The 13,662-nt window shown below is 36.0% G+C and overlaps 1 protein-coding gene across 3 annotated transcripts in view; it reads right to left on the reverse strand.

Moving 5' to 3' along the window:
- The window catches only part of LOC135221106 (atypical protein kinase C-like), a 35,237-nt gene extending 21,930 nt beyond the window's left edge, over positions 1 to 13,307 (reverse strand). The window contains exons 1-10 of one of the 3 annotated variants that reach the window (XM_064258917.1): positions 11,484 to 13,306; positions 10,024 to 10,109; positions 8,656 to 8,890; positions 7,864 to 7,911; positions 6,408 to 6,589; positions 5,877 to 6,111; positions 4,852 to 5,032; positions 4,280 to 4,398; positions 2,463 to 2,632; positions 478 to 593 (exon numbers count right to left, since the gene is read on the reverse strand). In XM_064258917.1, coding sequence (XP_064114987.1) covers positions 478 to 593; positions 2,463 to 2,632; positions 4,280 to 4,398; positions 4,852 to 5,032; positions 5,877 to 6,111; positions 6,408 to 6,589; positions 7,864 to 7,911; positions 8,656 to 8,890; positions 10,024 to 10,109; positions 11,484 to 12,570 — 2,459 coding nt within the window. In that variant the 5' untranslated portion in view covers positions 12,571 to 13,306. Of the gene's footprint in view, positions 1 to 477; positions 594 to 2,462; positions 2,633 to 4,279; positions 4,399 to 4,851; positions 5,033 to 5,876; positions 6,112 to 6,407; positions 6,590 to 7,863; positions 7,912 to 8,655; positions 8,891 to 10,023; positions 10,110 to 11,483 lie in introns of all 3 variants that reach the window. The other 2 variants (XM_064258918.1, XM_064258916.1) reach the window with 2 other exon arrangements.
- Positions 13,308 to 13,662: the final 355 nt, after the last annotated feature.

Consider the following 13,662-nt stretch of genomic DNA (forward strand, 5'->3'; position numbering starts at 1 on the left):
TTTGGGTACAGTTATTACTATTAGAAACATCCATGATCTTCTGCATTCAACAGGATACCAACAGGAAAGGCAGGTTAGCTCACCATCTGCAACAAGCCTCTTCAAATGAGTGTTATTTGTTTACAGGGGTGTCAAAGGATGGCAAACAAGGACATCTCAAGTAGTATGGGAAATGATGTTACATTTTAATGCTTAAAACAAAGTTTAAATATATTACTTTGGCTTTACAAGCATCATACAGTACTTATAACATCAGGCAATAACTGAAAACATTGTGCATCCCATGCTGCTCAAGCACAACTACAATTAATATGGATATTAGGTCATACTTAAGGAAAGGGAAACCCAAGGCTCCAGCTGGTTTTAGACGTTTCCCCGTCCACCAAAAACGATCAAACCACACAATACACGGAGAGGCATCGTAAAAATAAGGGCTACACGATTCAACCACAATTCACAAGTCACCCCTGGACTTACTGATCGTCTGGCGTGAACTGTACAGGCTCAGCCGTAAACTGGGGATCAAAGTTTTCAAGATCCCGTTCTCCATCAACCCGTGGTTTGTATGGTGGAGGAATTTGCTTCCTTTCCAGCTGAAAATAATTAAATAAATGATTATTCTCTGTCACTTTTATTTCTAAAACATTCCTTTCCTTTAATCACCTCCATCTGAAGACGCATCCAAATAACAAACTGAAAGAAATATTGTTCAGTTATTATTCCTTTATTAAGCCACACAAATGAAAAAAAGGCTTCATTCCTGTTGAGAGCAGCTCTCATAAATGACAGAAAAAGGTCAACATACCAGCTTCCCTTCATTTTCTGAGAGGGACGTGCCCAACCTGAAAAATCACTCAAAATCTATTCCCGTAATTCCTACGGTCTACATGAAGAGAAATATCACCTGAATCATTTGTTTCTGGTTAGCATTTCATATTCTACCAAAAGAAATTTTGCTCATTGGTAGCTTCTGCTTTCAGTATTAAGATTGCTTCTTGCAATACTCTGACAAATGCATTCTTAAGGCCACATGGTACTTCTGTATTAGCAGCATTATTATTATTATTATAAAGGATTAGTTTATCCAGACCTCTGAGCCTAATAAAGGCTCTTCTTGGGCTGGTTGTATTAGTAGCATCATTATAACGATGATTGTAGATACCTCTCGGATGAAAAATAAATACGCAAACTAAAGGAAAGTGGCACAAAGATAACCATCCACCAAGAATAGTACTTTCATAGTCACAATAAAGATAACACTATCACAAGATTCTGTAATTCAAAGAGATATTTGAGTATAAAAAAATCTAGAGGCCTTACATGGCCAACAAAAAGAGAGCCACAACAGGATTTTGAAAGCTAAAGGTAGGCACAAACCTTTGATCCTGAATATGTGGATAATTCAACACTGCTATAAATAAGCCTAGTGACAAATCCATGAATAAATAAATGCAGGCAGTCCCTGGGATACGACGTGGGGTTCCGTTCTTGAGACGCAGTGTAAGCCGAAAATCGTTGTAAGCCGGAACATCGTTAAAAATCCTATGAAAACCTTACTTTTAATGCTTTGGGTGCATTGATAACTATGTAAACTGCATTCTTATTGCATTTTTCATTAAAAAAAACTTCAAATATTGATTATTTTGCATTTTTGGCATCATATTTCATCTGCCAGATCAGCGTTGTAGGCGCCGTAACCCTGGAACATGTGTCGTAACCCTGGAAATAATTTCTGATGAATATAATTGAAAAGCGCTGTACCCATTGTAACCCGGGGACTGCCTGTAGTTAACATTTCGTATGTCTCAAAGGAAATGTCATTGACTCTCAACATTCTGAAACTATACAAAAAGACTGCTGGGTTTCTAACAGCAATTACAAAAATACCAAACCCAGCAAAATTAGGTTGCTAACATTATTTCTACCCGACATTTTCACTTACAGTAGGGAACCAAGGCAAGCAAAGTAACCTCAGTCAACCTCAACCTCTGTATCAAAAAAGAAAAAAAAAAAGAAAAAAGGCAGATATGCAAAGAAATACAAAAATAGCTATTTCCACCAAGAGTTTCACTCATAGAAAAGAATGGGGGTTAAAAGTGTTCTAGTGTCTAAGCAGTGCATAAAATAAAAAAGAAAAGCTACCATTTATGAATAAAATATTACTATATGATACACAAGTTTGAGTTACACACATTTTTTGTTTAGTCACACCCAATACTTCCTTGTTTTCATAAAAATGGTGCCTGAAACATAAGTATAAAAAATCAAGAGAGATCTCTACACCAAGATGACCATTATATAATTGATGCAAGATGATGTGCAATGAAACAAGATAAAGGAAAATATGTTAAATAATTGTAACAAAAGGAAACTTACATTGGCTAGTAACCAAGTGCTTCAAACTACTCTTACAGACAAATGTCATAATACTGATACAAGTAAAATTAATGCTGAATTCTCACCATTTCCCAGTCAATGGTTTTGAAGAATGGGTGTGTTACAATATCAGTAAACCCTGTTTCTGGATGACATCCAAGACGATCAATAGGATTTTTGTTCAAGAAACCTTTCAGAATTGCAGCTGCCTTCACCGACAGAGAACGAGGAATACGAATTGGTCGCTCCAAGATGACTGTAAATAAAGTTCCATGCTATAATACAATGTTTAACAGTGCATGTGTTGCCAAAATAAAATTATAGTATCTTATAAATACATAAACTAAACAGAATTGCCCATCAGAACGACACCTATCTTTAATTACTACCCTCTGGTGGGTACCACTTACAGTGTAATTTGTAGGACAAACTGTAGAAGGTTCTACATAATTCTTGCCGCATCCTTAGGCCACAGGTGAAGTACTTTCTACCTTCAAATTTTCTATCCATTCATTTTGGTCTCTTCTCACATAGCTGTACAACATCCTACCACTCTACTTTTAATCATAACAGTACTGCATACTACACATCTACTAGTTTGGTAACATATGTTGTCAAATTTGTATTTCAATACATTTTTGACATTGCTATACAAGGATCCATTAGGTGCACTGTGGCCTTAATAATAAATAAATAAATTTGGATTTGATAATACCATAAGATGAGTATTATTGATTCTCTTTACATGTTAGTTTTGAATCACAAATAACTTGACTAAACACATTAAAATATGCAGGCATTGACTAATAACAGATAACATTGTGTGTACTAAATGCAGTTCACATACATTACGAAATGCAGTTCAAATACAATAAAGCTAAAATTTGCTTTCACTTCTACAAAAAAATGAATATTAACTATCAATCATATAGAGGGGGTTAATATAAGTTCAAATGTTAAATTTATTGAAGATATATTAGTTGATGTGCATTCCATTTATCCAAATGTAATTCAAACTTCTAATAATACTAGGAACCAGCATGAAGCAGGCTCATCTTAAAATATAGATATGAAGGTTAATTGGAATTAATTCTTGAATAAAATGGAGCTCTTAAAAGTCTAGCAATCATGCTTCACATTTACAAGAATATGTGTAGTAGGGAGGCTGATTCTGCTTATACAGTGCCATTGAATCAATAAAATTAATTGACTGTTTATTTGTTTCATTCAATGAACATATAAATTAGCATAGATATTTGTCTGCATATTTAATCACATACAATTTATTTGCTTCTTTACTTATAATAATTTCAGATTATGTCTGATCTTCCTGATTATTTGAAGCAATAAAAAAGCATGCACATTCATTTATGCTTTCAACCTTCACAATCTTTTTAGCTATCCAAACCAAGTAGTATACTATGATGGATGAGGATGGCATTGTAAATACAGAAATGAATCTCCTTTCTCAATGAAATACGGACTGTCATTATCCAAGATTTCAATTTCACTCTCCCAATTAGTTTCTGTATGTATAAAACACAAATAATGAATTGATTAAACATATGTTAATAAGGCAATGAAAAGAAAAAAGGTACACAAACGAGAAAACCAAATAACCTAGTGAAGAATAGAGTTGATATAATGTTTAAATCCCATAATACTTATGGAATTAGGCAAAAGACCAAGCACTAGGACCTAAGAGGTCATTCAGCACTGAGAGGGAAATTGAGCATAGAAAGGGTCGAAAGGTGTAACAGGAGGTAAACCTCATTGTTGCACAATGAAATACGTAATTGTTTGGAGAGGGTAAACAGTAAGATGAAAGAAATATAATGGTGGATTTATGCTTAATTGCAGGCTAGTTACATAAGGACTGTACATATAAATGCATGATTCTTACCTTGGAAAAGAAAATCTTCAGTGTTGCAATCTGGGTTATCTGAAGCTCCAACAATGTCAAACGGACTCTTTCCCGCTAGCATTTCGTACAACAATACTCCTAATGCCCACCAATCAACACTGAAAGAGAAAAAGTCCCTAAATCTTCTAACCTGCACATCCAAACATAAAATCTCTAAAATCTCCTCATTTTCTGCTACTTTATTATCAAATACCAGACATATTATGAAATAAAAGTGATGAACCAGTCAAAGCTAGAAGTGAATCTGCATGGATACGGGCAAGTTGTAGTAAACGGTTAAATTCTTTTTACTTTTAACTAAATTATGCTAATATAAATTGAGTAAAAACATGAAAAATATTGTAAAAGGAACATATCAATGCAGAAGATACTGGAAGCAATAAGTGGTCAAAACTCTACTTTGGATATAAGCCTTGACTACGAAACAGATAACATCAGAAGATTACTAAAGAACACTTGCGGGATGACATAAGTGAAATGTAGAGATATGATGATAAAATTACAGATGAGAAAGGAGACTTAACAAAAAATTTAATGTTCTTCACACCTACCTAAAACTGTACTCGACCCCTTGTAAGATCTCTGGGGCAATATAATTAGGTGTTCCACAGAAGGTAGAAGTTGTATCACCAGGCCGGATACCCTCCTTACACATGCCATAATCAGTAAGTTTGATATGTCCTTCATGATCAAGTAACACATTGTCTAACTTAAGATCTCGATATATAATACCTGGAAAAATGGCAGGCGTTAAAACCATGTAAAAATATTGAGCATACCATATTTAGTACATTAAAAGACAAAGAAATTTTTTGAAAATTCTTGATAAATATTTTGTCATTATTTTCCCAAAGAAATAATTCTTTAGGGGATACTACTACCATTCCATAGATACAAGAGATGAAATCTGAAGAGTTGAAAAAGATGGACACTAGGTAAAATAAGACCACAGTTATAAACTGAATTGATTCTAAAAAGAACGTGGTACCATCCAAAGTGTGTCACAAAAGCATACTGTAAGAAGAACAGCATAGTGACAACTCTGAAGTCCAGTAAACCCATGATTATAGCTTTGTTGGCAGAACAAGTGATGCTACAATTTAGGTCATGTTCAAAATTGGTGCCCTACCATGAATTGAGAAACTTTGATGGCTTTGCTATCGCTAGATTACCGACTTATCATAACATGTCAACTGCCACCCCACAAAACCAGCAACCAATCATGACATCTGTTCTATTAAGACTAAAAGACACGGTAGGAAGTGTACCTGAACGAACCTAATTTGATTACCAATACGCACACCTGTTCACTAGCAAGAGGATATGAGAAAGCAAGAGTCCAATTTCTTTTACATAATATTCTTTTCACAAGAAGGAAAAGATTCCATAAATTCTAAGTCTGTTTACTAATAAAATAGGTCTTGTGTTCTTAAACACATCACAGTAATGTAAATACATTACCAATGTTAAAAGGCAAGCTAATTTTTCCCATAGTATTAGCTTTTATCTACAAATGTTTTGCTGTCCATCTCATCAATCAACTCAGCAATGAACACAAATCAATTTGATGACACACCTTTTTCATGGAGGAAATTAAGAGCTAAGCAAATTTCAGCCGCATAAAATCTTGCATGCTCCTCTGGTAGGCGTCGCTGCCTCTGCATGTGGAACATCAGATCTCCTCCTCGTACAAACTCTATCACAAAGAACAGACGGGACGGAGTCTGGAAGCACGAGTGAAGGCCAACCAAGAAGGGATGATTGGATGCTGTCTCAAAAACATGCTTTTCAGTTTGGACCCAGTCAATATCCTGAAAGAGTAATGGAAATTAGTTCACGCACTTAAAAAAAAAATTCAGCTATTCTATTAAATTGCAAATCTAGTACAAAACTTGAGTTTTATTGAAAAAATTTAATTTCACAACTACATACGTATAATAAATCTCAATACAAATGACCAAACTACAGATTTTACACTACTCAGTTTACCATACAATTTAAGATGGTTGCTAAATAAATACTACTACAGTTTTAATACCAAGACTCAATTTATACTGTCAAAAAAATGAAAAAAACAAAAAAGATTATAGTACAGTCATTAATTTACCTCATCATCTGTGACCAGTGTCTTTTTGATAACTTTCATGGCATAAATTCGATTAGTTTTTTTTAGTTCAACCATCAGCACCTTTGCGTAAGAACCTCTACCTATGACACGTATTAGTTCAAAGTCATCCAAACAATACTGTCCTGCTTGGCCTGTTGGAGACATTGGTTCACTGCTCAACCCTGTCCAAATAGAAAATAAATTTTCATTAAGAAGTGAAAAGCAGTAAAGATCTTTCAGGTTTAAATGGTATCAAAAGCTGGAATAAAATTCCTCTATCTAATTTATTCTACACTTATCCTCATTTATCTTTCATGTAGAGCCAGTTGCCACCACCCTTCCTAAAGATATCTTAATCAAAGTTTTCCCTGCATTGCATATTCTCTGATTTTGTGGTAGCACCATTAAACACCCTTTCCTTTCAACAGTGCCAACTTGACTTTAACCTACATCTGCTTCTACCAATTTTGGTATGGTCCCAGTTTCCAAGTTGACAGGGTCATGTCATGGGACCTTATTTTTTTTCAGCAAATATAGTTTGAAGTGTTTATTTACTTATTTATTTTTTTGTGTCTTCAATGCTAATGAGCTACGATACTGATGAGCAAACACTAAAAGACAATTATAAAATATGAGAAGCAACTCATTTGGAAAGCGTACAAAGGCCCGCCAGAGAGGGAATCATCCTTGTGGAGGGCTGTACATAAAACCAAACAAATGAATAATGAATAAGTGTTCACTGATTTTGTGGTAGTACCATTAAAAACTCTTCCCTTCCCACAGTGCCAACTTGACTTTAACTTACATCTGTTTCTACCAATGTTGGCATGTAGTCCCTGTTTCCATGGTGGCAGGATCATATCATGGGACTTTTTTCCAGCAAAGATATTTTGAAGTTGTTTCTTTTTTGTCTTCAATGCTAATGAGTGTTTTCTGTATTGTCTCTTGTGGTTGTCTTCTCTTGATTTACTGTAATATCTATTAGTTTTTCACAGGATTTCGCACTTTTATACTACTGCAAAAGCCATGACAGGATACTAACAAGTAGTACCTGAGTCTAAGTACAATGAACAAATAAATCCTTTGTTAGTGGTTTTCCCAAATTTGCCAAAGGCTGAATGCCAACTTGGAATAACATACTACTTATATAATTGACCTCATTTGGATTATTAAAATATACTTTTCTACTAGTACATACTTCCATCTATATGCAACTCTTAAGATGATGTTTTCTATCCATATTTAGCAAATTCAGTGGAAACCTGTTAAGAAAGTTAAGTCTTTTAAGTCTGTTTCATGTGTGTCCAAATCTTGGACAACCAAATTACTAACCTGTAGTCATCACTAAGAAAAAATGAAACTAAATGCAATACATTCTTTGCAAGCAACCACACAGATTAAAATCCTTAACACTGAATTAATATATGTTGGGGTGTGTAAAGTTTCAGGGGCTCACCTTTTTTGGATGGCATCTCCACAGGAGCCTCTTCTGTTATCCCTGGGTCTGTAACAGAAAATGTTACTTTAACACTACAGAATAAAACTCACCATTTGGATTCTCAAGTATACATACATAGATTTGCAAATTACAACTGTTCTTTTACCAAGTAATATATATATTTTTCTATAACTATATGAATTAGAAAACCCTGTATTAACAATCTTCTTAGTCTCTATAATGCATTTGCATGAACTAAAATTCACTATCTTCCATTTCCATGTCAATGTATGTACTAAAGATTCCCCACTGACCCTTGCATTATGATAGTTTTTGAGAACTTCAAGCATCTTAAGTCATTTAACATCTCTGGGGTAACTTAAAATAATTCTCTGCCTTTACAAGAAATCTCATTCTTCAGTTGTTTGTCACAACTGTTCATGGAAAATAATTCATAACAATTTAATGCCATACTCTAATATGGATGTCACTAGTAATGTAACCTCTTAATGCAAAACTACAATCTTTAACATACTTATAAACAATAATTTTTCATACAGTACTATATGTGAATGTCAGTTATGTATGTAAGGATTAGATTACAGCACTTAAGTATACATTAAATGTCCATTCAAATTCAAAACTGAACCCTATCGTAATTTACAAATGGATCAAAAATTACAAATTGCCTTTCTATTTATCCTTATTTCTTGACCTTCTGCAGTTCCCATATAGTGTTCCTATAAACATATAAGAAAAAACAAATAGTAGTACATGAAACACTAATGGATCCAAGGTCTAAGAGCTTACCTGGAACTTCTTTCATGAACTCAGGCATTGGCATCTTTCCATTGGTGCCAATGCGAGTCAAGGTGGATGAATCATGTGATGCAAGGGTGTCAGTGGAGGTATCCAAGTCGGCATTACATGCCACCTTTTGCAGTTTATGGCACTTTTTATGGACAAGAAGTTTACATTGAGTGCATTTAAAGCCTTGGCGGCCCAGGCCCCATATTCTGTCTTTACAAAACTCACATGATGCTCTCTGAAAAAGAATGAATTAAATGAGCATTACAGATGCCTTTAACCATCCAAAGAGTTGAAAACACTGAATTTATAGCAGGCAATGTTCCATTTTCATCAAAATCATGCTGAACGGGATGAATACATGAGAGACACTTGCACTATGCAGTTGGCCATAGAGGGTAACATGCTTTAATCAACATTATAACATGCCTCAATTTGAGTACAGATTCTATCATAATTTGGATATTTGCAGTTATCAATCTTATAAACCATTTTCAAAACTTCAAAAGTGATAATGATTCTACAATTCACCTTAATGCAAATTAACTCTATAACCAAATAATCTCATTTGAAAGTACTTCAAACACTTCTAATACCATATCTCAATTGTTCCTTGAATACTAGGCATCACTGCAAATTTTTTACCATAAAATAAAAACTATTGTACTTACTCTACTCTGCATACAAATGTATTCTTATTCATTAAACAATACTACTGTATTTGTTTGTTTTTATGGTGTTTTTCTGTAAACACTAATCACCAAGCACAAATTACAAGAACCATACATTTTCTCGTCACGAAAATGTCTTTCATTATTGACAGAATTTTGTTTACAATACACTGTAAAAAAATAAATAAGTGAAACCACCTCCAAACTAATTTACTCCATCTCTAATATCATTGTAGGTTGGCAAAGTGGACTTGAATCAATCTCTGATTTCCATAGCTGTACGTATGATCAAATTTTCTTTAATGTTGCCTTGGAAACTTAAATGTCAACAATAATGCTGATCAAGAATGAAAGTCTATGTAGTCTATATTCTGAAAGAAAATGTGCTCAGAACTTCAAAACAAGGTGCACATTACCAAAGCATTCAAGACTGGCGCCGAGACTGGTAAAAATCACACATTCCTCTTACTAACAAGAAATGAAATCAGAACTCCATTTGATTGTGAGGTGAAAATAAAAGGCAACTCCCAAAGCTTAAAATCAAACACAGACAGTTTATCATAAGCAGGTAAGTATGTACTTCTTGTTCTTTCATCCACAAGCTATTCTATTTCCTTCATCTTCCAATGAAAATGCTTCATTTTTGCACCACCTCAAATTAAACTATAGTACATATTGGTATGCCAAAACATATACTCACCCTGTTAAATCTCTTTGCTTGGAATATGTGGCCATTGACCTTGTAGAGCTTTCTCCATCTACGAGCTCCCCTTCTGTAGATGCTCCCTGAAAGACGGAAATGAACATAAGCAAAGTATTCTTTGACGGCCAAATCTAAATCTCACTAAAGGAGTACAGTATATAATCTTGAGGAGTCACTATATACAGTCAATTACCGTCATAAAATACTGTTATTGTACACTTCAAATGCACCCAATTTTACAATAAAAAATGTTAGTTGAATTGAATTGGGTATAGAATTTAGGCCAAAGGCCAAGTGCTGGGACCTATGGGGTCATTCAGTGCTGAAATAGAAACTGACAGTAAATAGGTTCTAACAGTGTAACAGAAGGAAAACTTCGCAGTTGCACTATGAATCAACTGTTAGGAGAGGGTGGAAAGTGAGAAGGATATGAATGGAGGTGCAGAAAAAGAAATGAAAGAGGTTACAGCTAGGGGCCAAAGGGATGCTGCAAAGAACCTTAAGTAATGCCTACAGTGTACCATATGAGGTGTACTGACAGCACTACCCCCTACGGGGAAAAATGTTAGTAAATTCAAGTATTCAATAAATGTTTCCATCATCGAAAAATGTTAATTAACAACAGTGATGTTCATCACAGTACATTCCTAAGGAAATTAGTTTATTTTTAAATAGTTTCTATAGCTTCCGAAGGCAGTTTAAGTACCAAGCACCATAAAGAAACTCGTAAGGACAACTTCTAATACCCACAGAAACATCCAAAACTTCTCTAATCATTGCTATCGTCATTAACAGCCTTCTAAATTCATAAATTGTCACGAATGAAACGTACATCAGTGGCCTCCTTACAATTAATTAATATTCTACAGAATAATATGATTTATATATAATCAGGACCAAATGTTATATGCAGAAAGATATACCACCACCATTTCCCTTCGTTAAAAAGTCAAATACAGTATACATAAATAATACACCAAGGTGCTGATAAAAGACATAAGTGTTTTTATATTTTGTCACTCGTGAGCTCTACAAAATTTCTGAGGAACTTTTTTTTTTTTTTTTTTTTTAAAGAAAAAAATTTATACTGAAATCCCAAAGGAAACTGGTTTCACAATAAGTGTTACATTTCTACATCCTTCTAACACCTTTTGTGAGCACTGCTCTAAATTTAACTTCAGAATGCACATTTCTGTCACAAATTCGGAAGTTTCCTTATATTCTTACCAGTCTTGTTAAGCAATTTCCCCCCTCCCATTTATAATTCAAAATATGTATTACATAATCATGAATAACAATCATCAATAACAACCAGCTTCATTTCTCACTCTCTGTGCTGGTTCCATATTGTTTATCTCTCTCTCTCTCTCTCTCTCTCTCTCTCTCTCTCTCTCTCTCTCTCTCTCTCTCTCCTTAGGTCAATAAGTGATTAAGAAAACCTACAGGGATACGATTACCTCTGCTCTTTGTATTTTCTTCCTCTTGACTAGATGAATTCCCCAGAAGGTATAAATCTTCCACAACCAATGAATTTCTGTCCCGATTTAATTCCCGACGAAATTCACTTGAATAATAAGGATGGCCAGGGACAAAAAAACAAGATCTCCTTCCTGTGACTTTCTTATCTTTCTCAGCTCTCCCATTTCCCACCATGAAAGAATTAAGGATTCCATAAGACCACCTCTTTGTAATTTTCCTGTCCACGTCCCCCATTGATCTCGGTCTTGCATCCGATACCCTCGACTTCATGCCCTGCCTCATCCTAGGCGGCCGTGGTTGGAAAACGTCTTCCTCTAAAGCGGGAGTCTTAGACACAGCTCTACAATCTTGAATGGCTGGAGAGTCAGCTGAATCAACAGATTGAGTAGGTGATCTACTCTCTTCTTCAAAGTGCGCATCACCCGAATCTGTTTCCAGACTGCTTGAAGCCAAAGACGACAATTTTGATGAGACCTGGTCTAAGGTAGACAGGAAATTTGCGTCTGAATGAGGAAAGGTGGCAATGTCAGTTGAAGAAATTGAAGGGGTTATTCCAGCAGGGAAGTTGGTTAAGGGAGGTTCGACACTCGTGGTGAGATTCATTTCGACGGAGCTGCAGCTTTCATTTTCGTCAGAGCTGGTGCTGGGCAATCTAGAGACAGCACTCTCGTCATCTCTGACATTTGCATTCTCACTATCATCACATGCACTCGACGTGGGATGCGCTGCCCTTCTAAGAAAAGAACGGAAAGACTTGGATAAGCTGAATTTCCTGTCGTTTGCAAACTTCTCCCTCGGAGATCTCTGCTCTGGGGAGACGTCATCGCTCTCTCTATCGTCTCGACCAATGTCATTAATACATTCAACTGATTTAGTCCGATAGAGAGAGCCTAACTGATGTGAAGATTCGCTAGAAACAAAACAACCAAAGATGGCCGAAAATGGCCTCTGCTTGTTGCTGCTTCTTTTATATCCGGTCGTACTTCTGCTCTCAGCAAGTACCCTTGTCTCGTCATCGCTCTGCGAGTTACTGTCATCACTGACAGTCGTCACATCAGTATTCATCGCTAGGTTTCAATGCGAATTCGATGCGAAAATCTTGAAGAGTAACATAGCTATTGTTTTAAGCTAGAGATTATAGCTGTTGCTATGTTATGCAGATGACAAACAAGGGGGTTAAAAAACAAATTTCACGCATTATCACACAACAATCACAGTCTTAAGTGATCGATATCATCGAATGACGATCACTAGATTCCAGCTGAATAGAGCAGTCCGATTTTTATTCGAATGACGACAACTTTCACTGGGTTAAGATGAAGACAACACCTACAGAGAGAGAGAGAGTGACGAGAAACAAGGTCGTGTGCTCTCTCAGGAGCAACAATCGGGACTTGTCCACACAAAGATGCTAAACAGAACTGAAGCACCCGGCAAGGGCTGACGTATGGATGATGTAACCATCCTAACGAAGGTGACAGGTGGATGTGAACGTCTTGAACTGATTATGCTTGTCTATAGGTCTTTATCAACGACTTTATCTTATTGAGTCATTGCGGTATCTTATCCAACACAGAGATAAAGACGCGGGAGAGAGAGAGAGATAGGAAAAACCGAGAGTTTAGTTACAAAAAAGCGCGGAAGGAGGAAGTGGAGGAGGAAATAGGAACATGCCTTCAGCCTAATGGCAGAGTTGAGGCACTCAATGAACACCAATCTGTGCGCCAAATTCTCTCGACACGAGTCACAAAACAACCAATTAATCTTATCTATCACGACAGCACCTGGGCTTCCCCCCCTTCATCCCCTCCCCCTCCCCTCTCTCTCTCTCTATCTCTCTAAGACTCAGCGATCGAGTCATTTCATTAAATGAATCTTGTCACACTTCCGGCTCACTGTTTCCGTCCCACGAACATTCGAGGCGATGCTTCTTCGACTCGAGTTCTTGTCAGCTCGAAAAGTTCCACCACGCGGGGATTCGTAATCTCGGGGATTCGTCATCTACCATGACTTGAGGCTACAGTGCACCACAGCTCTCACATCCACCCACACACATCCATGACTGCTTTGCTTTTCCAACTCGCTGTGAAGTTGTTTTTATGAAACTGCACGTTCTCCTTCCTCCCCGATAAATCATGCGGGATATGAGCAGCGTAA

Source organism: Macrobrachium nipponense, chromosome 2, assembly GCF_015104395.2.
Source record: "Macrobrachium nipponense isolate FS-2020 chromosome 2, ASM1510439v2, whole genome shotgun sequence".
Lineage (NCBI taxonomy): Eukaryota > Metazoa > Arthropoda > Malacostraca > Decapoda > Palaemonidae > Macrobrachium > Macrobrachium nipponense.